Source organism: Capra hircus, chromosome 20, assembly GCF_001704415.2.
Source record: "Capra hircus breed San Clemente chromosome 20, ASM170441v1, whole genome shotgun sequence".
Taxonomy (NCBI): domain Eukaryota; kingdom Metazoa; phylum Chordata; class Mammalia; order Artiodactyla; family Bovidae; genus Capra; species Capra hircus.
The window spans coordinates 53,572,884-53,597,683 of record NC_030827.1 but is presented as its reverse complement, the minus strand read 5'-3'; the positions used below and the strand labels follow the sequence as shown (position 1 = coordinate 53,597,683).

General features: G+C 35.7%; 1 protein-coding gene across 3 annotated transcripts in view; it reads right to left on the bottom strand.

Moving 5' to 3' along the window:
- The window catches only part of CDH18 (cadherin 18), a 604,406-nt gene that overhangs the window by 305,929 nt on the left and 273,677 nt on the right, over positions 1–24,800 (bottom strand). For all 3 annotated transcript variants that reach the window (XM_018065791.1, XM_018065792.1, XM_018065793.1), the window contains exon 3: positions 6,043–6,337. In XM_018065791.1, the coding sequence (XP_017921280.1) occupies positions 6,043–6,337 (295 nt within the window). The remainder of the gene's footprint in view (positions 1–6,042; positions 6,338–24,800) is intronic.

Sequence of the window (24,800 nt, the reverse complement as noted above, 5' to 3'; positions counted from 1 at the left end):
GAACACACTTTTCCTTGTTATAATTATTGCACAAGTAGCTTGATCTAGATTTTGTGTTTTTTAAACTGTATTGAAAACGGGAACTCAAAAGCTGAAGCTTAGACATCTCTTCCATTTGTACTTCTTACTAACCCTGTGATCTTGGGGAAATTAATTAATTCTATATTATTAGTTTCATCCTCTGTAAAACAAGAATAATTTGTAATGCTGACCTCAAGATGATACAAGCATGGAATTATTACGAGTGACATGCAATGTCAGATACATAGTAAGTGCTCAATAAATATTTCTTGGAGTTGTTTTCAATGATCCTTATCACAACTGCTGTGGCCTCATGTGGTCTCAGACAACTGGATATTTTATACTAATCAACTTTTGATTTTCTGCAAATCTCAGAGTCAGCATTCAAAACCTCTATCTCTTTTGATCAAAACTTTATGGAGTCAGTCAGTTCTGTAGTTGATAAGAAGCAAGATTTAGTTATCTGAAATCAACTATTAGCTTCACCACAGACAGAAAGAAGTGCTGCCCCAGCAAAATCATCTCGCATCACAATTATACAGTAGAGATGGTAAACAGGAATGATTTTATGTATCATTTCCAAATCAAGCAACTTAATACAACTATATTGTATTAACCCCATCATTGTTCTGTGATGCTAAAATCTTTCTTGCCATTCTTTTGTATTCAGTATTAGATTCAATTCTTTAGCTACTGTGCTGTGTGCTGTGCTTAGTTGCTCAGCTGGGTCTGACTCTTTTTGACACCAGGGACTGCAGCCTGCCAGGCTCCTGGCTTCATGTTAAAACCGAGAATTTGTCTGAGTACCAATTCAGACTGAATACAGCTGCGTACATCTGAAATCCAACCTGATAACATAAAAAGACAAGATTTACTTTCTTAAGGAAGCTCTTGGGAGTCACAGACCAGGTCTGGAGCATCAGTTCTGAGACGGATCATCCTTTCGGGCCCTTTTATCTTTCTGATCCATCTCACTTAGCAATAGGCTTTCATCTTTATGGTTGCAAGTGGCTGATGTATTTTGAGACCACATCTGCTTTAGGCAACAAGGAAAATGGCAATGGGTAAAATATCCGTGCCAGGTGTGTCTTTTTGGCAGGAAGCCTGTATCTTTCCTGAAAGTTCCACCTACTGGCCTCCACTTAACATTCTACTATTTAGAATTACATCACATGGTCATTTTTAGGTGAAAAAAAAATTGTAGTAAATGGACATTTAATTCTGCATAGTGTCAACCTAACCAAACTGTAGGGAAAGAGAGGCCAAATATTAAATAACTAACATCATTTACCTAAAGGGAAGAAGCATGATTCTATTGTTTGTGTCAAATGGCATATTCTTTAAATTTTCATTTTTAATTAGAGGATAAGTACTTTACAATTTTGTGATGGTTTCTGCCATACATCAACATTAATTAGTATCAGGTATTCATAAGTCCGCTACCTCTTGAACCTCCCTCCTACTACCCTCCCCATCTCACTCAACTAGGTTGTCAAAGAGTACCAGCTTTGGGTGCCCAGCATCAAACAGCAAATCCCCGACTATTTTACATATGACAATATATATGTTTCAATGCTATTCTCTCAAATCACCCCACCCTTTCTTTGCAGCAAATGCCATATCTATCAAGAGTATTAGAGAACAACACTCTCTTCTAATCGCTCCTCCTGCCTCCAAGCTTATTCCATAAAACCTCTTACATTAGAGACCAGCAAACTTTTCTTGTAATAAGCAACACAGGAAATGTTTCAGGCTCTGTGAGCCATATGTTGGCTGCAACTATGGCTCTGCTACCACAGTACCTAGACTATCATAGGCAAGATTTAAATGAATGGGTACAGATTTGTTCTAATAAAATTTTGTTTACAAAAACAGACCATGAGAACCTACTGTATAGCACAAGGGGGAAAAAGAAGGTAGAATCTGTTTGGAAAACATATATTAAGTTAATCTTAAAAAATGCATTCCAATACGCATTAGGTACACACACATACTATTTGATTTCACTTTTATGGGGTACTTAGAATTGTCAAATTCATAGAGTCAGAAAGTACATTGGCAGATGCCAGGGGCTGGGTGCAGGAGTTAGGAGGGCGAATGGGGAATTAGTATCTAATGAGGACAAAGTTCCAGTTTTGCCTCTGTGCTCAGTCTTGTCTGACTCTTTGTGATGCCCGAGACTGTAGCCCTCCAGGCTCCTCTGTCCATAGGGTTTCCAAGGCAAGAATACTGGAGGGGGCCGTCATTTCCTCCTCCAGCGTATCTTTCCCACTCAGGGATTGAACCCTCATTTCTCACGTCTCTTGCATTGCCAGGTTCCACTGTGCTACCTGGGAAGTCCCACATTCCAGTTTAGGAAGGTAATAAAGTCAAGGGATCCATGATGGTGAGTGCTGTACAACAATGTGAATGTACTTATTGCCTCTGAACTGCACAATTAAATATGGTTAAAATAGTATGTTTTGTATTATGTGACTTTTACCACAACAAAATAGAAACAAACAAACCAACAAACAAAAAAACAGCAGGCTGGATTTGTGTCCACTGTCATGGTTTGCTGGTCCCTTTTGTACCATATTACTAGCTATTTTGTGGTTCTTTTTGTGTATTCTAAAATCAGAGGCAGTGCAAATATCACTTATTCTTAAGCCCACAATGTAAAGCAAATTCTTTACTATGCTAACCTCCATATCACTTTCTATATGTTCATATTACGTGTGCAGTAGATGCTATTATGATGTTTTATGTGTTTATTTTTCTACAATAAGTTCAAAAACACACATATACACACACAATATGATTTCCAATATTCAGCCTATAGCTTGCCATACTGTTTCACCAGAAATTATGCCTGGACCCATGGTACAAGACAGACTGAAAGCCTCCTCTGCTTTGTCCTTTTTCCCCATTAACTTTTCTCCTTCAACCAGGCTTGTCTCTATAAAAGAACTTAAAAATATAGTTGATCTTGGAACAATTTGGGGATTCCAAACACCAACTTCCCTCCTGCAGTCAAAAACCATATGTAGTTACAGTTGGCCCTCGTATAGGTTCCTATAAGGGGACTCGCACAGTTCACACCTGTGTCGCTCAAGGGTCAGCTATACTAGTATTGCCCATTCCTACCCTTCTCTCCAAGTCTTAGATGAGGGCTGAAATGTTTTGGCTTGCTCCTAAGTCCTTCAGCCTTTGCTGCAATGATTTCTTCAGGCTTCATGATTCCTAAAAGCCCAGTATCATTCACGATGCTCACATGTACTCACTTAGATTTAACTGTGTTCACACACAGGTATATATATTAGATTGCACTTATAATAACTTTTTTCTCCTCTTATTATTTTCTTTGGCTTTTTGATCTCTGTTTTGATTGACTTCAACTATTTTCTATGTTAACTATTTTCCCAAGCATTTCTCTAGATAAAGTTGGAGGATACGGACTACCCTGGTGGTTCAATGGTTAAAACTTCACGCTTCCAGTGAAGGAGATGAGGGTTTGATCCCTGGTCAGGGAACTAAGATCTCCCATGCGGTGTGGTGCAGCCAAAAAAATTCTTAAAAAGATAGCAGGATGATATACTTTCTGGATTCCTTTCTACATAGTTCTTTCATGCTAACAGATATATCATGTTTTTGATTGAGTGAAGGATTTGGTGTTCAGTCTTTTCTCTGAAGGCTGACAATGGTATTAAATTATTAACCACATTCCAGTATTTCAAGTGAAAAATATGCTGTGAAAATATCTTTTCCTAGTAAGTAACTTTTAAAAATCTGAAGTCTATATAATTTTTTCTTCATTCATAGGCTTTTGCCAGCATCCAACTAAGTTTGATTCTTTTCCAATTAACCCTGTAATTCAGAAAGTTTATTCAACTTGCAAATTCTGTATATTCTACACCTAAATGTTAAAAAAAAAAAAAATGTAACTGTTCCTCTCCGTCATCTGCTGTTTCTTGCATTCTGAGAACATATGTTATTCCCACACTATGTCTAGTTACTATACCCTCTAAGTCTCATCTATTTCTCACAATTTCCATATATTTGTGTTTTTATTCTCTGATTTTTAGCTCCTTCTTCCAGTCTTGGAAGTTCTTAAGTTCCAGGAAAACAATTTGGGTCTTATCAGTGACCCTATGTGCCACAATGTACGTATTGTTTTTCTGTTTTTTACTTATTGTAGAAAACATGGCTTTGAGTTATAGGAATCTCTCTGCAGTGTCCTTAAAACACGAATGCTCTGATTACCTAGTGTTCAATATTCTTTTTTGGTAATGACTGCTGTGCCTGTTTTCTTCTTTGTTGCTCTGGCCCTCAGAGTGACGGTCAGTTTCCAATGTGCTCCCTGGGGTTCTTACGTGGCCCCTGGCAGTACCTTACCAGCAACATTCTCACAAGTGACAGCGTCACAGAGCTCTTTGCTTCTGTAAGGAGATGATTGGCAAATGTGTTATCAATCCCTTGGCAAGCCTCCAGAAGAAAGTGTCTTCTGGAGTTTTTTCACAAACTTTCACCTGCCAGAAATAATGGTGTTGAGTTTCTTAGCATTGTGTGTGGGCGGGGGTGGGGGAGGTGGGGGAGGTATTCCTTGCAGCTTGTGGGATCTTAGCTCACCAACCATCGACTAAACTTAAGCTCGTGGTAATGAAAGTGTAGAGTTCTAATGACTGGACCACCAGGGAATTCTCTTCAACTTTCTTAAGAGACCAATGAGTCTGAGTGTGTTTGAGTCCTTTCCACTGGCTCTCTGAGACTAGACCCTGCATTTTACTCTCGTCTCTGGGGAGTCCATTTGGCAATTGCTTTCTCCCCTGAGATTCTATTTAAGAAGGAAAACTGAGTCTCTCTTTCTAACCTTATTCCCTCACAGCTTAAGGAGCTATCTGCTAATCTCAGGAGAATTAAAATAGACTACATTTGGGAAAACAAAAGAAATTGCAATCTCCCATTAAAAAACCTTACATATATGAGACAAAGGAGGTTAAAAAAACATATTGCAGAATCATTTCAAAACAGATGTAAGTTAAGTCATCATGTTGTTCATCTTCAGTTCATAAGTGCTGCATATCAATTATATCTCAATAAAAGTGTAAATATTTTCCAAATTTAAATATATATATATATCCATTTGCACAGAGTGATTTTGTTAGTGACTATAATAACCTAATTCAATACTCATATATATAAACTCAAGTATATAAAACATGTACTCAAAATATATTTTCTAAATCCAAACTTAGGGTCTCGCAGAGGTAATGAAAAGTTTGTTATTATAGTTGAACTTTATTTTTATTATATTTAGGAAATTCATCTTTAGATAAAAATAAAATAAAATAGCTAGGCTTCAGAAATCACCAGAAGATTGGAAATCTCTATCATGACTTATCAAATACAGTGTAGGCTCTGTATTCAGGAGAGACTGGGGTCAATTTCTTCATGGCAATTCAGAAAAGAACTTGGGAAAATTACTTACACACTGTATACCAGTTTGTATAGCTTTAACGTGGCATTTAAAATATTTCACATGGTTATCATATAGTTTAAAATAAAGGATGCAACTGCTTAAGGGTATCTGCAAATTTTATTGATTAATGTAGCTATTGCTTGTACTATCAGTCCTATTATAATTTGATCATAACTTGAAAGTTGAAAAGACAGCAATAGATTTCCAACATTCTACTGTAAATATTGACACAAACTGTCACTGATTGTGTTGGTATGGTAAAAAAAAAAAAATTACACCAATTAAGCAAGAATTACAGAGTATTTTATCATGTATGAATGGTTTTTCCTTGAGATCAAGTTGTTACTTACACTAACAACTTCAGAAATTAGTTCTAATAAATACTAGAACAGCTAGCAGAAATATTCCTGAAAACTTTAGGACATAGGAAATTATTAAAATGTTAGGAATTTCTTCAAATTTCTTCACACTCCTCCAAATATTTAAATAGTAGTCTTCAAAATATTAATTTTAGATCTTCAAAAATATATTAACTTCCAAAATATAAAAATGATTTATCTTACCCATATCTGACATTTCAGGCACAGTTACAATGTATGGTCCATCTGTGAACTTTGGAGCATTGTCATTGATGTCTTGCACTTTGATGATAAACTCAGATTCAGGCTCAAGGGGCTTGTTTGTTCGTCTGTCAATAGCCTGCGCATGAAGTACATAGTGGGTCTTCTGCTCCCTGTCTAGGCTTTTTGTTGAGTGGATGTCACCCGTGGTATCATCAATGATAAAAATAGTCCCAGCACCTTCTCCAGTAAGGATGTACTTGACAGACCCATCACCTTTGTCAGAATTGGAGTGCAGCTGTAGACAAAGACGGAAAAATTTAATATAATATTATATTCCAACCTTACATGGTGTTCTCTGAAAATTGCCTATCTATAATTTAATACTTAATTGGGTTATGACCTTTTTTTTCTCTCCAGTGTCCTAGGTGTTGCTAAAATCATGTTTATCTGCAGTTTTTCTCTATTTGGTATAAATAGGGATATTTTATTATATTCTAACAGATGTAATTATTGAAGAAATATTAATGAGCAATACTTATTAAAAGAATAACCCTTGCTGTCATTCTACTAAATTAATGTTTTGCTACCTATATAGAATAAAATTGTAAAAGAAACTACCAGTAAATCATAGTTGTCTTCCATATTTTCACAGGGAATTTTAAAAAATAAATAAATAATTAACTGCTTGCCATTATATTTCAATATTAAAGTTAAAAAAATACTACAGTAAAGTTGAGATTCAAATTATTTATTAAAATTTACATAAAATGGATGCTTATTTATCACAGAAATGTTAATTTTATAATTTGGAAAAACAAATATCTTTCAGATTGCTAAATTTAAAAAAGAAAAAACCTTCTTTCTTGAAAAATTATGAAACTTTACACTCAAAATTTAAATGGCAGTATAGATGTAATCAGTAAGTAGGCCCTGATTTTTAATTGAGATACACTAGTAAATCTCACTTATAAAACTAAAATGATTGAATTTTCTTTGAAAAGACATTATAGGAGTAATATTTCAACAGAGGTCTTCAATAAGAAAGATAAATAATATACATTAAGATAATTAAAAACATCATTTAAATATAAGCAAATGCTTTTAAACTGCATATAATTCACACAATGGCTATTATTTATAACATCAAAGTTCAGTTAATATTTCTATGAATAGCATTGCTATATTTCTAGCTAAGAACATCCACAGTATTTTCTTAAATCTCAAACACATACTTGAAAAATTGTTTCTCCCAAGAGATCTGAACAGTTATCCTTCACATGAAACCTTTTTGGTCACATAACCTCAACTACTCACCTTTTGCACATTTCTGACACTCTGAAACACTGAAAATATATAACCTTGTTCACATAGCATTTTGGTTTCTAGCCAAAGTAAAAATTTTCAAGGTTTATGTTAAAGTCTCCGAACTCTTAGAAGACATTTTTAAAGATAAAATACAGAAAAAAGATAATATAAGGAAAGGACTATTTCAACAGGAAAATGAAGGGGTCTGAAACATAAACAACAGTACATCAGGAAAAATTGTACTTATTTCTTGAAAACACATAAGACATAATCAGAGATAAAATTTTGATAGGCATCACTCAGTTAGATTCAACAAATTAAATCTTTTTCAAACTAATTTTTTGGAGTTTTTCTAAAAAGGAATAAAACTACAATAGCAGAATATAAAAAACACATCTTTCAAAGATTCACACTTCATTAGTAAATTAACTACTAAAAGAAGCAGTAGACAGAGTTGTGTGGAGACAGTTGTAGGCATGCATGAAAATGAATTTATTCATTTATGTATATCTCTTTACATCATTTTAGCACCTACAAGAAGAAAATTACCATTTAAGCATCAGACATCTACAAAATATCGATTGAGCAGTGTGTTTCATATTCTCCAATTTTACGTCTATCCATGATGAAAACGCAGCAAAGTAAAGGACCAAATTCTCTGAACAAATGTTTTTAAAACATTTTCTGGAACATGCATGGTATTAAATTAACAAAAGGTGAAGTCATTTTAATAGCTATTGCTATATTGTGTATGGATTATAAATCTATATATAATAAATATGACTAATTAAAAACATTGACAGAAACAGTTAAACCTTCTAACAACTAACTATTGAACGATATGGCAACGGGGAAAATTGACTCTTGAGGATATTATCACATGCTACTTTACATTTTTAGAGTGTTTAATTTGAAATTATTTAGTTTGGGAAGAAAGGATCACATTGCAGTTAACTATATGTATTTTTTGAATAGGCATATGGACATAGACCAGCAACAGAAGTATGCGAAAGTAGTAAAGTTGTCAATCTAAAGCATCTGTTAAAATTTTATATGCTCTATGCTTTATATGGATTATGATAAATAATTCAATTAAAGATAAATGCCAGCAAATTTATGGCTTTAGATTCTAACACTTGAATCTAACTCCACATTTATAAAGTTTTGAGAATTAACATAGCACTCGGCATAAATTTTTCAGAAGTTATGTTTAACTAGAGAGTAAGTGCGCAGTGTGTGCTAAGTTGCTTTAGCTGTGTCTTATTCCTTGGGACCCTATGGACTGTGATCCACCAGGCTCCTCTGTCCATAGGATACTACAGACAAGAAAACTGGACTGGGTTGCCATACCCTTCTCCAGGGGGTCTTCAAGACCCAGGGATCAAACCTGCATCTCTTAGTCCTTGCATTGGCAGGTGGGTTCTTCACCACTAGTGCCACCTGGGAAGCCCTCACAATGTGCAGTAGCCAGTGAATTATAACTTCAGTTCAGTTCAGTTACTCAGTCGTTTCTGATTCTTTGTGATCCCATGGACTGCAGCACTCCAGGCTTCCCTGTCCATCATCACCTCCAGGAACTTGCTCAAACTCATGTCCATTGAGTTGGGTGATGCCATCCAACCATCTCACCCTCTGTTGTCCCCTTCTCGTCTTGCCTTCATACTTTCCTAGCATCAGGGTCTTTTACAAGGAGTCAGTTCTTCGTATCAGGTGGCCAAAGTATTGGAGTTTCAGCCTCAGCATCAGTCCTTCCAATGAATATTTAGGACTGATTTCCTTACTTAGCAGTATTGATATTGTTATACAACACATTCAAAGGTACACTGAAATATTATAAAAATTCATTACATAAGTTGATAATATTTAGCTTGAGTATTTTACTTTTTTAAAATTATTGTTTTTTTTTTTTTTTTTTAGTATAGTTGATTTAGCAGACCACCTGATCTGCCTCTTGAGAAACCTATATGCAGGTCAGGAAGCAACAGTTAAAACTGGACATGAAACAACAGACTGGCTCCAAATAGGAAAAGGAGTATGTCAAGGCTGTATATTGTCACCCTGCTTATTTAACTTATATCAGACTACATCATGAGAAATACTGGGTTGGAATTAGCACAAGCTGGAATCAAGATTGCCTGGAGAAACATCAATAACCTCAGAAAGGCAGATGACACTACCCTTATGGCAGAAACTGAAGAAGAACTAAAGAGCCTCTTGATGAAAGTGAAAGAGGAGAGTGAAAAAGTTGATTTAAAGCTCAACATTCAGAAAATTAAGATCACAACATTCGGTCCCATCACTTCATGGCACATAAATGGGAAAACAGTGGAAACAGTGTCAGACTCATAATATGAGTCATTATAGATCATTAAGTGGAGTTTCCTGTTCTATACAGTAGGTTCTTACTAGTTATCTATTTTATATATAGTAGTGTATGTCAATTCTGTTCTCCTAATTTATCCCTTCCCTCTTTATTCCCTGGTAAGCATAAATTTGCTTTCTATATCTGTGACTCTATTTTATTTATTTTTAAATTTTACTTTACAATACTATATTGGTTTTGCAATACATTGACATGAATCCACCACGGATGTACATGAGTTCCCAATCCTGAACCCCCCTCCTACCTCTCTCCCCATATCATCTCTCTGGGTCATCCCAGTGCACCAGCCCCCAGCATTCTGTATCCTGTATCGAACCTAGACTGGTGATTCAGTTCTTACATGATAGTATACATGTTTCAATGCCATTATCCCAAATCATCCCACCCTCTCCCTCTCCCACAGAGTCCAAAAGTCTGTTCTATACATCTGTGTCTCTTTTGCTGTCTCACATACAGGGTTATCATTACCATCTTTCTAAATTCCATATATATGTGTTAGTATACTGTATTGGTGTTTTTCTTTCTGGCTTACTTCACTCTGTATAATCGGCTCCCAGTTTCATCCACCTCATTAGAACTGATTCAAATGTATTCTTTTTAATGGCTGAGTAATACTCCATTGTGTATATGTACCACAGCTTTCTTATCCATTCATCTGCTGATGGACATCTAGGTTGCTTCCATGCCCTGGCTATTATAAGCAGTGGTGCGATGAACATTGGGGTACACGTGTCTCTTTCAATTCTGGTTTCCTCAGTGTGTATGCCCAGCAGTGGGATTGCTGGGTCATAAAGCAGTTCAATTTCCAGTTTTTTAAGGAATCGCCATACTGTTCTCCATAGTGGCTGTACTAGCTTGCATTCCCACCAACAGTGTAAGAGGGTTCCCTTTTCTCCACACCCTCTCCAGCATTTATTGCTTGTAGACTTTTGGATCGCAGCCATTCTGACTGGTGTGAAATGGTATCTCATTGTGGTTTGAGTGTTTTACTAATGGAGATGATCACTTATTCAATGGATTTTTAAAATTTCTCATCTGGCCTTAAATAATAGTTTCCATGTAACACTAATGGAAATCCATCACAGTAGCAGTAGGTCAATCAATAAATACTTTTCAAGACTATAATGAGAATTATTTGTGAACCCACAAAGTGTTCCACCCTCAGGATTACCTCTTCTCTAGTCAACCTATTCTTAAAAATTCATTTTTGGTTTACAACATACACTCCAATAGAAATTAGGGGACACACTGCTTACATTGTCTTGTTTTGCTTAACAAGTAGGCTTTAAGATTCTGGAAGAATATAGGTTTTATATTAGGCTTTATAAGGCAAAAAACAATGAATGAATGAATATTTCTAATGAAATGGCTGAAGAGTAATGAGTGTAGAAGAGGTAGAAATCAAAAAAAAAAAAGAGGTAGAAATCTTAAGTCAGGAAGAGATAGCTCTTAGATACAGATGATTAGGTTACACTGATAACCAGAATAGAAATGTATTATCTTTGAGGGTGGGCAGCAATGAGACATCAAGTGAAAGGAACTAGAAAAAGAGTCATAAAGTAGGAATGCTCTGGATGCTTCCCTGGTGGCTCAGATGGTAAAGAATCTGCCTGCAATGCAGGAGACCTGAGTTTGATCCGTGGGTCGGGAAGATTCCCTGCAGAATGCAATTACAACCCACTCTAGCATTCTTGCCTGGAAAATTCCATGGACAGGGGAGCCTGGCAGGCTACAGTCCATGGGATCATAAAGAACTGGATATGACTGAGCAACTACCACTTTTTTTTTGAAATATTGCATTGTAAGTTTAGCTAGCTACTATATTGAGAGATTCCATCTTTTTTCCATTAAAATATTTTTTTAATTGGAAAATAAAGTTGATTTTAGTCATACATAGTTCAGTAATCCTACAAAGAGAATAGTAGAAGGGTCTTACATAACCCATAGTGATGGGAATATACTTATAGAATCATGAGATTTTGCAAAGTGAGTGATATTTTTATGCTAAAAGAGAGCTATTATACTGTCCTAAAGCAAGAATAAAATATCCTTGTGTATCTGATCACATAATAACATAGAGTTAATTAGTTGTTCTTTAAAGAACAGTAAAAGGACAAGAAGGAAGAAAGAAAAAAAAAAAAGGAAACACAATCAGCCAAGTGAAGCAAAATGAACTCTTCTCTGGTATTCCTTTAATAAATTGTCTCTTCCTTAGTGTTAAGGAGTAACCTATAGCACTCAGAAAGCTAACATGACTCATGTGAGTTTCTCTCAGAAAACTATTTATTCACCCTGGACCACATTTGAATGGGACCTAAACATTTATAACTTTCTTTCTAATGCAGAATTCCTCACTGAGATAATATTCTAACCTTTGGGGAAAAATAACTTTAAAAGGTTAAGAAGATGATAGTGTCAGAGCAATTAATTTTGAAAGTGGCTTGTCCACTGACTTAAAATATGATAATTTGAACTATATAGTGTATGTATTTTTATGAATAGGAAGTTTGTATTTACAATATTCCAGTAGAAATCAGAAAGAGTCAGAAATATTATATAGTGATTTCATTATAATCATTTTTCCAACACATAATACAGGTGATATAATGTTAGAGCTATGTAAGGATTACAGGAAAGACATGTCATTAAAACTCACTATGTATCTCTCATTCCAGGAAATGTTATATTTATTTTAAACCATAAGCAGATAAAACAAATTCAATTGAACTCTTACTAAGTAATTGATGCAAAGAAGAAATACATCAACCATGTTTTTACCATACATATTAATTACTATTGGTAATTAACACATCAGTCTCTTCATGCAACAACAACAACAAAAGAATACATAATCATCAGATTTAATCATTCACCAATTCATATGTAAAAAGTTCTGCTAAATGCAGTGTCAGTAAAGTATTTTGTTCAACCACAAAACTAGTGTTAATCAATTAAAGGTTAAGAAATTAGATGAGCATAAAAAAATAAGGATTGCATTTGTTTAACTAGAAACATCCAACGTCCTTGCATACACACAAAGGTTCCATGATTGAATTTTACTTTCTAGCTTTTAACTGTTTTATTGGTATTTTTAGAAAAGAAAACTAGTAAATGAAAAAGAGGAGGAGGAAAGGAGCAAAAAGGAACACATGTTTTAACTATTATATCCCCTCCCCCTGAATCCCAGATCAGGGGTATTAGCACACAGGATGAAAAACTACAAAATATCTCTAAAGTTGGAAGTTGTCAGAATCCCATGCCCATCAGCTCTCGTTCAGAGAGATCCATTCAGTGTGCCAAATATTTGGCCACTGCAGAATACACTCATGGGTTGAGAATTTCACTATTAACCACTGTGTAGCCTCAATAAGTGACCAATTGATTAGAATTAAAATGAGAAACATAAGGCACCAGAAGACATATTCCCTATCAGATTTAATGTCTTCTTTTATCTTCTAATCAATATTTATAGTGCCAATAGTGCCAATCAATAGTGCCAATATCTAGTTGAGAACTGCTATGCTTAAAATGGGTAACCAACAAGGACTTATTGTCTAGCACAGGGAACTTTGCTCAATGTTATGTGCCAGCCTGGATGTGAAGGAAGTTTGGAGGAGAACAGATACATGTATATGTATGCCTAAGACCTTTCGATCTCCACCTGAAAGTATCATAACATGTTAATCAGGTATGTTGTTGCTATTTAGTCACTGAGTTGTACCTGACTCTTTGCAGCTCCATGGACTGTAGCCTGCCAGGTTCCTCTGTCCATGGGGTTTTCCAGGCAAGAATACTAGACTTGGTAGCCACTTCCTTCTCCAGGAGATCTTTCCAACCCAGGCATTAGAACACATGTCTCCTGTACTGGCAGGTGGATTCTTTACCACTGAAACCCAGTCATCAGTTATATTCCAAAAAAATAAAAAGTTAAAAAAACAATAAAAAAAATCTAGCTGAGAAAAGGGTGGCTCTGTCATCTGCTTTTAAAGAGGAAAAAAACAAACAAACAAACAAACAAACAAAAAAAACCAAAAACAAACGTCAAGGTATACTAAACATTAATACAATTCCATAAAATTACCCACCTAAACCACTGCTCACACTCTCAAATGTGTTATGATTTCATCTCCATTTAAACTATTCATTTAAGCACCTTTTTCTCAGGCAAGAAAACAGTAATTGTATATAGAAGTGAGGGAGGAGAAAGATAATGGAAGTGTGAACGACTTCGTTCCTTTGGCAATGTCATCTGACAATAAAATCTAAGATTATTGTTTCATCCATCAGTCATTTTGAGGAGTTTTTTAATTGGAAAAAAATTTTTTGAAACTCCCATCACTTCATGGGAAATAGATGGGGAAACAGTGGAAACAGTGTCAGACTGTATTTTGGGGGGCTCCAAAATCACTGCAGATGGTGATTGCAGCCATGAAATTAAAAGACACTTACTCCTTGGAAGGAAAGTTATGTCCAACCTAGATAGCATATTCAAAAGCAGAGACATTACTTTGCCAACTAAGGTCCGTCTAGTCAAGGCTATGGTTTTTCCTGTGGTCATGTATGGATGTGAGAGTTGGACTGTGAAGAAGGCTGAGCACCGAAAAATTGATGCTTTTGAACTGTGGTGTTGGAGAAGACTCTTGAGAGTCAGTTGGACTGCAAGGAGATCCAACCAGTCCATTCTGAAGGAGATCAGCCTTGGGATTTCTTTGGAAGGAATGATGCTAAAGCTGAAACTCCAGTACTTTGTCCACCTCATGCGAAGAGTTGACTCATTGGAAAAGACTGATGTTGGGAGGGATTGGGGGCAGGAGGAGAAGGGGACGACAGAGGATGAGATGGCTGGATGGCATCACTGACTCGATGGACATGAGTCTGAGTGAACTCCGGGAGTTGGTAATGGACAGGGAGGCCTTGCGTGCTGCGATTCATGGGGTCGCAAAGAGCCGGACACGACTGAGCGACTGAACTGAACTGAACTGATCCACCATGGATCAGTCACGGTACTCGGTACTTAAATCTATCACTGAACAAGGAGGCAGAGATTTCTGTCTGGGTAGTGCCTACATTCATTCCATTGGGGAAAAGCAGACATTAAGCAGAAAACATGGCAATATACCATATGCAAGAATCACACTTAATAAGGAAACAGAAAAAGTAAAGAAGCAGTAATATCAGAAGAGATCAGGTGGTACACAGAAGTCATGATATTAAAGTGATATTAAATTTGGTAGGTGGATTATTTATCCTTCAACATATGTCTTTATTCTGGGAAACTCTGAATATATTGCTTTTCCAGAAAAAGAAATTCACAAATATGACTGAATCTGAGGTCTTTTGAGATAAGGAAATCCCTTTAATTTCTTTAGATTGGACTAATATGACACGTGGCTTCTTAATAGGGAGGAATCCATTCTAGGTAGGTGAGAGAGAGAGAGAAAAGGAAGTGTGAGAAGTATTCAGTGCCTCATTGCTGGGTCTGAAATGTAAGAGACTTGTTGAAGTCCCAGTAATGTCTCTATAAGCAGGAAAAGCCAAGAAAAGGAATTCTTCCCCAGAGCCTACAGAAGGAATGAAGCTCTGTCTAAGCTGTTATTTTAGTGCCATGGGAATTATATTGACCTTCTGACTTTAGGGCTTCCCTTGTGGCTCAGCAGTAAAGAATGTGCCTGCTATGCAGGAGATGTGGGTTTGATCCCTGGGTTGGGAAGAACCCCTGGAGAAGGGAAAGGCTACCCACTCCAGTATTCTGGCCTAGAGAATTTCATGGACTACAGCCCACGGGGTTGCAAAGAGTCGGACAGGACTGAGTGATTTTCACTTTCACTTTCTGACTTTAGGAAAAAAATCTGTGTTGTTTTAAGCCCCTAGTGATGGAGTTCATTCTTAGGTAGGTTGATAAAGAGTCCAAGGAGGAAAAAGGTATAAACTTTTTTTTTCCCACATTCCTTTATGTCTTATTTATGTAAGACATATTTTTTCTTAAGCTCTGAATTGTTATGTAATCTATTTCTTCTAAGATTAACTTTCTTTAGGGAAAGAGAAAGGGAAGTTGCTTAGTCATGTCCAACTCTTCACGACCCCATGGATTGCAGCCTATCAGGCTCCTCCGTCCACGGGATTTGCCAGGCAAGAGTACTGGAGTGGGGTGCCATCTCCTTAACTTTCTTTAAGCCCAAAGCTAATAATTACACAACAAAACAACACAACTTCCTCAAGGGTATGTTTTTCCTTAAGCTCTGTACTAATAATTATATAACAACAACGTATCTTGCTCAAGGACATGTTTCGCCTTCTTAACAGGAGCCTTCTGACTAATCCTGTTATCTTAAGATGTATGCTTTGAAGTGGGTCTTGTTAGACATTTCTATTGACAGCAACCAATTGAAAAAGTATATAAGGCTTTGATAAGACTAGCAAGTGGGGTACTCTTTGCCCTCTTCTGATGTCTATGTCAGAATCTTTCTCTGTCCCTTTTTCACTGTAATAAATCTTTTGCCACACAAAGCTCTAAGTGAGTGAAGCCATATCTTTGGTTCCAAAATGAAATTCTCTCTTTAAGAGATCATGAATCTGACACTATTCACCATAAGCTATCACTAGTTGGGTGGTGATTTGTTAATAGCACAATGAGAAATTAATAAAGGAATCAGGTAAGGCATATTAAAAAGATGATATTTTAGCAATTCTGAAAGAAGGAAGGGAAGATGTCCAAATTTATATTTCATGCAAAAGTATTCCAGGCAGGGCAACAAAGAATGAAAGCATCAAATAGGAATATTATTAGCATATTCCAGAAACCAGGAGGAGGCCAGTGTGACCAGAGTAGCACAGGCAAAGAGGAGGGTAGTGGAGAAGAAATCAGAGAATTAACTGGAAGTGAGATTATGAAGGGCAACTGAATGACATATGGAGAAACTGAATGGTTAGGACAGTAGAGTGTCAACTTTCATCTAAAAAGGCTTCTGCTGGCTTCATTATTGAGAATAGGAAACAGGAACCAAAGTGAAAGCTAGGATAGCTTATAGAAAGCTACCGCACTAACAAGATGACTGATGATAACAGCACAGACCAAGGACGGTAGTGAAGGTGGTAAAAAATGGTGCGATCATGAATATATTTTGAAAGTGAAGTAAACAACACCAAAATAATATTTTTTTTAAAAAAGCAAAAACAAAATAAGGAAGTAGGACTATATCAAATGGAAAAACTTCTGCACAGTAAACAAAACCATCCACAAAATGAAGAGGCAACCTAGGGAACAGGAGGAAGTATTTGCAAATCATATCTTTGGTAAAGTGTTAACATCAAAAATGGGCAAAAGAGCTAATATAACTCAACAGCAAAAAAGAAACCAATCCATTTCAAAAATGGCCAGTGGAACAGAAGGTGTTCTTCCAAAGATGACATACGAATGCCCAAGAAGTACATAAAACGGTACTCAGTGTCACTAATCATTAGGGAAATGCAAATCAAAAATACAGTGAAATATTACCTCACATCTATTAGAACAGTTATCATCAAAAAGACTAGAGATAAGTACTGGTGAGAATGTGGAGAAAAAGAAGCACTTTAGCACCATTGGGGGGAATATAGTTTGTTACACTCACTATAGAAAACAGTATAGTTTCCTCAAAAATTAAATATAGAACTCCAATATGATCTAGAAATTATCATTCTGGGTATATATATATATATATATATATGTATGTATATATATATATATATATATATATATATGAAAAGAAATGAAACTGAATCTTGATGCTATATTGACAATCCCAAGTTCATTGCAGTTTCATTCACAATACCTGAGATACTAAACAAATATTGTTTGATATCACTTATATGTAAGATCTACAGAAGCTGAAGTCATAGAAACAGACTAGAGTGGTAGTTACCAGGAATTGAGAGGTGAGGGAAAAGAGATGTTGGTCAAAGAGTATAAACCTCCACTGATAAGATGAATACAGTATGGAGAGTCTAAGGTATGACATAGTGATTATAGCTAATAATAGCCTAGTAATACTTGAAAGATACTGAAAGAATAGATCTCACATGTTCTCACCACAGAAAGGAAATGATAATTATACGACAGAATGGAGGATTTAGCTAGGGATATAGCGGTGATGATTTTCTGATATATAATTGTATAAATTAACAAGCTGTATACCTACAAATTATGAAATGTCATATGTCAATCATTTCAGTATTGCTGGAAAGAATGAAGGAAGGTGAAAGAGCAAATATTTCCTAAAAAAAAAAAAAGAGAGAGAGAGAGAGAGAATATGAGGTATAATTGAATGGAGAAGTGAAGCACAGATGTTACCTCTTTAGCTATAGTTACTAAAAGCAAGAAGTTGCAGTCAACCAAGATGTTGATTATAGTCCATGGACTTATTCAGGCCAGAATACTGGAGTGAGTAGTCTTTCCCTTTTCCGGGGGATCTTCCCAACCCAGGGATTGAACCCAGGTCTCCTGCATTGCAGGCCGATTCTTCACCAGCTCAGCCACAAGGGAAGCCCAAGAACACTGGAGTGGATAGCCTATTCTTTCTCCAGTACATCTTCCAGACCATAGAGAAAAAAAAAAAAAAAAAAAAAAGGAAGGACTGATGGACTGAAACCCATAGGGTTTTGAAATTCAAAAGGCAGAGGAACCAGAAATATATCAAGAAAGGGAAATCAATAAAGCTGGTTAGTGCCCTGTGGTTGGAGAAAATTAAGCACCTGTGTATATGGATAGCTATATGAAAATAATAATTATTGACTATCTTAGAGGAAAAAAAATATCTAAAGCTTCAGCTGGAGGGACATTGTTTTACAAATTATAAACTATCATTAAAATAAAAAATATGGATAATTAGCTTTGAAGAACTATCCATAATTTGTTTTTCATTGAGAGAAATTATATTGTGGAATAATATGCAAGATAACATCTTATTTAGATAAAAAGTATAAATAAAAACAAAACAATAAATATTATATATTTCAATTTATTAACATAGCAAGTTAAAGAAAAATATAATCCAGGTATCTTACACTTGAGGGAAGTCAGAAAAAGTAGTTATACTGCCGTAAACTAGTCAATTTTCTTTATATATCTTTCAGTTTTGATTTATTGAATGAGTATCCATTACTTTTTAGTATAAGTGTTACTGCTATTATTAAATAAGGATTCTGAGTTTTATTTAGGCCAATTATGAGGAAAAGTTATAAAACACTGTAGCCCTTTCTTCACACAGTTAAGAATCATTAGAAAATCTCAGGTACCACTTCAGCTCCGTGAATAGCCTCTAATCTTTGTGTGTTTCTCATTTTAAGATGCTTAAGAATCCGATCATTCTTCTGGCCATGCCTCAGGGTGTAAAATTCTGTCCTGAATTTAGCCACATTTCTCAGGATATAGTATTGAGCTGCCCAGGTGTGGGCTTCCCTTGTGGCTCAGATGGTAAAGAATCTGCCTGCAATGTGGGAGACCTGGGTTCGATCCCTGGGTTGGGAAGATCCCTTGGAGGAGGGCATGGCAACCTACTCCAGTATTCTTGCCTGGAGAATTTCCATGGACAGAGGGGCCTGGTGGGATACAGTCGATGGGGTCACAAAGAGTCGGACACAACTGAACAACTAAGCACAGCCCAGTATTGCTAGGTAAAGCTTACTCGTCATTGACTACATGTTTTGTCCATCTGAAATTTTAGGATATGTATCCTCCCATCTCATATGCCCCTCACCTAACCTCTATAATCTCTATATCTGTATTTAGCTCTCCCTCTGGCCTTACGTTTATTCAAAGTTAAAAACCATTTGATGTAATTAAATGAAAAAAAAAATGCAACCCCACTATATATATATGTACCAAACTGTATGCTGAGACAAATCATATAGAGTCTACCATTATAAATTTTTTTAGTGCAGTGACCAAGAAAGATCATCAGACTCACATAGTAGTCAATATTTTAACAAAGACATGAGTTGAACTACCTTTCTCTTGTTGAGAAGTTTCTCATAGGAAAAAGCAGTGACTCTCAATTTATAGCTATATTTCCACATTTCTATAAAAGGATGAAAGTTTTTCAAGATTTTTAAAAAAATTCTCATCAAGTTTATCTTTAATCATTTGCATATTTAACCTTATCACTCAACAGAATTGTTCTAAGGTCAGCAAGCATTATTGAATATTGTTTATTGTTATTTAAACAGTTTATTGTTTTGTTATATAATTTATTGTTATTGAATATGTTAACTGAATAACATATTTTTAAGGAAAGGGCCAATCTAAGAACATGATAACGCAAGAGACAATGAAAACTCAAACATTAAGTGTTCACTCTGGAAATTCAAAATTCTGGGCTTCCCTGGTGGTGCAGAGGTTAAAGCATCTGCCTGCAATGTGGGAGACCTGGGTTTGATCCCTGTGTTGGGAAGATCCCCTGGAGAAGGAAACGGCAACCCACTCCAGGATTCTTGCCTGGAGAATCCCGTGGACGGAGGAGCTTTGTGGGCTACAGTCCACGAGTGGCAAAGAGTCGGACACGACTGAGCAACTTCACTTTCACTTTCTGGAAATTGAAAAGTGGGAATAGTGAAGTTTCCTTAATGGAACACATTGTGGATTGAGAATTGATGAAGAATACAATACAAGCTGTCTTGCTATTTTTCTGTGCTGGAATTTGGAGTTACTACACATGAGCTAAGCTCATATAATCTGCATGTTGAAATAAAAACTGCAGTCTTCAGTTGCACACAAATTTTCCTCATAGTTAAGCTTGCTAAGGATAGAAATGTTGTTCAGAAATTTTTGAACCATAAAGTCCAAGTTGCTCAGTTAAAAGCCTGAACTCATTCTGTTTCTCCTATTGTGTTTATCATCAGATTGAATAACAAGAGCTGACCTACTCTCCTGTCACTCAAAAGGAATTGTGTGTGTTAATGTTGATTTCTTTCTTCATTTCTCCTGATTTGAACTTTCTAAAAGCTTTTGATTCCATCTCCTTAAAATCTCCCACCCCTCACCCTCTACTCTACATCATAGTTACTACTGAGTAATTCACACTCTTACATTCTCTTAGATTTTTGCTATTTTCCCCAAGTGCTCCTATGATCTCTTTCTGATCTATCAAAGTAGTATTCACAGTACAGTTCAGTGTGTTATTTGTAAAATCTGAATTTGATCATTTTCCACACAAACCACTTGAGAGGGCCCCACAGCCTTCAAATGGAACGTCTCTCCATCTGGCTTCCGTTGGTGTGTCCAAATTGATCTTTTCTCACTTCACCATGGACTCAAACTCAAGTAGACAATCTGCGTCCAAAAAAGTCAGACTGTCCACACTAGATCCATTTCAAACTGGACATTTTCTATTTATCTACCCAGAGATTAGTAGTTTCTTATGTTTTGTGAAGTTTTCTTTGATTTTTTCACCCAAATAAGCTGCCATTCCTTTGTGATGCCAAGAACGCTTTGCTTATGTGTCTTTCAGCACTCATCACATTTTTTCAATGACATTCCCCACTTTATGTGACTCTCATTGAGTGCAAAAGCCACATTTCATTCATTTTAAAGTTTCTAGTACCCAATATATCTTTTCTCAATGAATATCATTAAAGAATGAAATATTATTGAAATGTTCATAAATAAGTTCCTGATATATTACTGTATATAAATAGAAAAATAAAGAAATTACAAAGTTACAAAAGAAAGTCAAGATATTAAAATAATGCCAAGAGGAAACTTGGTTTAATAGGAAGAAATGACAAGATCTAAAAGTGCACAGTGGAGAGGTAAATATTTTCAAAAACACTTAAAAACTCAATTTAAACAACTGACTATTTAAAGCAAGATTAATAACACTGTAAGATGGGTTTTATAAGGCTATCTGACTAAACAGTATGACAGAAGTAGAAATAAATCAAATGGGTAGATAAATATTATTATACTGTTGTAAAACAAAGTATGTGACTCACCACCTAGTTCTATAAGGATTAAGTCATTTGCCACTACAGCCGCTGATGAACACTGCATCCTGAAAGGGACTCAGGATTAAAAACAGGGTTAGGCATTTTGTCCTTTGGAAAAACAGGCCCTTTAGATAGATAGTTAGATGTACATGTCAGGAAGAATTTTACTGAACTCAAATTTTTGCACATCTTCATATATTGAAACTCATGAAAACATTACCTGAGATATCTGTTCTTTGTTAATTCATGCATCAGATTGGCAAAGATCAAAATATTTAACAAGCTGAATATGAGGGGGACAAAGAATTCTCTATTAATTAAAGAGGGTCAATTGGTATAGCATATTTTTTTAATATTTAGAGTATAGCTGATTTGCAATGCTGTGTTAGCTTCAGATGTACAGAAAAGTGATTGTTATACATACACACATCCACTCTTTTTTTTTAATTTTTTCTTCATATAGATGATTATAGAGTATTTAATAGAGTTCCTTTTGATATACAGTAGATCCTTTCAGTTATTTCTTTTATAAAGTAGTGTATATATGTTGTCAATTACAAATTGACAAGTGCCATCTACCTCTAAGGGATTAAATCATGTGTTGGTGCAGCTGTTGATTTTCAATACCCACTGAAAGTAGTTCAGGGTGGACAGCAAGAATGAGGCACTCTGTGCTCTGGGAAAAACCAGTATAATGGGCCCTCAGATAGGTATTTTCAGGAGAAGATTTGATAAGCCTAATTCTTGCATTTCCTCATATCTAGAAAATTACTAAAACCATCAATGTTAATGTCTTCTCCTTGTTACTAGCAGTAAACTTCACAAGACTAGCAGAAAACTTCTGCAAAAACATATATGCTTAATTACATGTACTCCCCCTTCACCCAAATCACATACATACTTACCTTCTTCCCTATCTCTTTGGAGCAGTGTCTCAGAGCTATATGAAAAGCTATCCCCTGGGTTATCGTCTTCATTTTACCCCAAATGAAACTTAAATCACAACTTTCATGTGGTGCATATTTTAAAGTCATCAGGATAAATCCCAGTCTTCCAATTTATCCCTTTCCCCTATTAGCCCCGGTAACCATAAATTCATCATCTACATTTGTAACTCTGCTTCTAAGATGATGTGTGACTGCATATACTGCCTAGCCAAAAGTTATATATATCCTGGTTTCTCTGCTACTCCTTGGGAGCAGTCCCCTGGGAGGAGTTACTACTGCAGACCACCTTCCAATGTGGTCCTCAGTAAGACCCTGAACAAAATGAAGTCACAGCTCTCCTACTTCACGTTTCCCCTTGAATAGACATAGTCATAAAGTATTGCATTTGTGAAGGGCAAAGTTTGAAGCATGAAGTGAAAGTTCAAAAGCGAGAAGCGTCATGCATGAAGTGGGCAGTGTAGCAAACACGAAGTGTCAGATGTGAACTGGTACAACACTGATTTCAAATAGACTCTTACACACTGTGAATGAATGTTGTTTGACACTAGAAAAAAAAATACAAATTAGTAAAGTGATCCAGGACTCAAAACCTCAATATAAGAATTAGGCAGAATTATCAAAAAATGAAATAAACAAAAAAAGGAAGAAAGGAATGTAAGAGAACAAAAACAAACAAGACAAAGTAGGAACAAAACCAACATTACCAAAGTCATTCATTATATTACATACAAATACACTGTAGACATCAGCAAAAATGGTGAATCCGCAAATATGGTGAAGGACCACTAAAATTTTCTCCTCCATAAAGGCAATGGGAATGCTGACAAAAAGTTGTAATAATCAACTTTTTTAGGGCTCTGGAAATTAACTAGTGACTTGCAGCATTCCAAGGGGATTGTAAACAAGAAAAACAGCTGAATCTTTGTGTGAGCAGTGAAATTTGTGCTGTTACGATGCATCCTATGGACTTCCCAGGTAGTTGCTAGTGGTAAAGAATCATCCTGCCAATGCCAGAGATTTAAGAGACTGAGGTTCAAACCCTGGATTGGGAAGATCCCCTGGAGGAGGGCATAGCAACCACTCCAGTATTCTTGTCTGGAGAAACTCATGGACAGAGGAGCCTGGTGGGCCACAATCCATAGGGTCATAAAGAGTCAGACACAACTGAAGCAACTTAGCACACACAATGTGCCCTATTTACATCCTCCCTGCTTCCCTCAACTCCACAGTAGTCTTGAAAAGCAGTATCTTGAAATCACAGTGAAAATCCACAAGGAAAAGTTTAGAGTCCAATAGCCACATGGTGGCTTTCACCAAACACTGAAATAATTAACATCACTCTTCTATAAACTTCTCCAAAAAATGATTTAAGAGAAATCTATAGGTCAGTTTACCTCACAAATATAGGATACAACAATCCTCAACAAATATTAGTGAATCAAATCTGGGAACATATAAAAAATGTTATTCACTATAACTGTGTGGTTTATTCAGAGAAGAAAGTTTGCTTAAAACATATCAAAATCAATTAATATAATACAACATACCAGTATTATAAAGGACAAAAATTATATAATTATTTCATGGATTCTGAAAACCATTTGAGAGAAACCAACACCTTTCACAATAAAAATAATAAACAAATGAGGGATAGAAGGAAACAGCTTCAATCTGATAAGACAGCCGTCCCTTCTCCAGGGGGAGATATACTCACAATAAATCAATAGGTAACATTATAATTAATAGTGAAAGATTAAAAGTTTTCCTCCAAGGATCAAAAGCAAGACAAATATCCAATCTTGCCACTTCTATTCAGCCTTACACTGGAGGCTCTAGCACGGACAATTAAATAAGAAAAAAAAAAAAAATGCACCCACTTTAGAACCACAAACAAACAAAAAGTGCCTGTATTTGCAAATGACATGATTTTTCTTATACACAAAACCCAAAACAGAGCATCAAAAATTATCAAAGCTAAAGAAAGTAAGTTTAGAATATGTTGAGATATAAGATGAATATAGAAATATACATTTTATTTCTATAGGCTGCCAATAAATAATTAAAATTTAAATTAAGAAATCAATTTAAAATAGCATTAAAGACAATAAAGTATTTAGGAGTAAAAATATAGCAAAAGCAGAGCAAATGTAAACAATGAGACC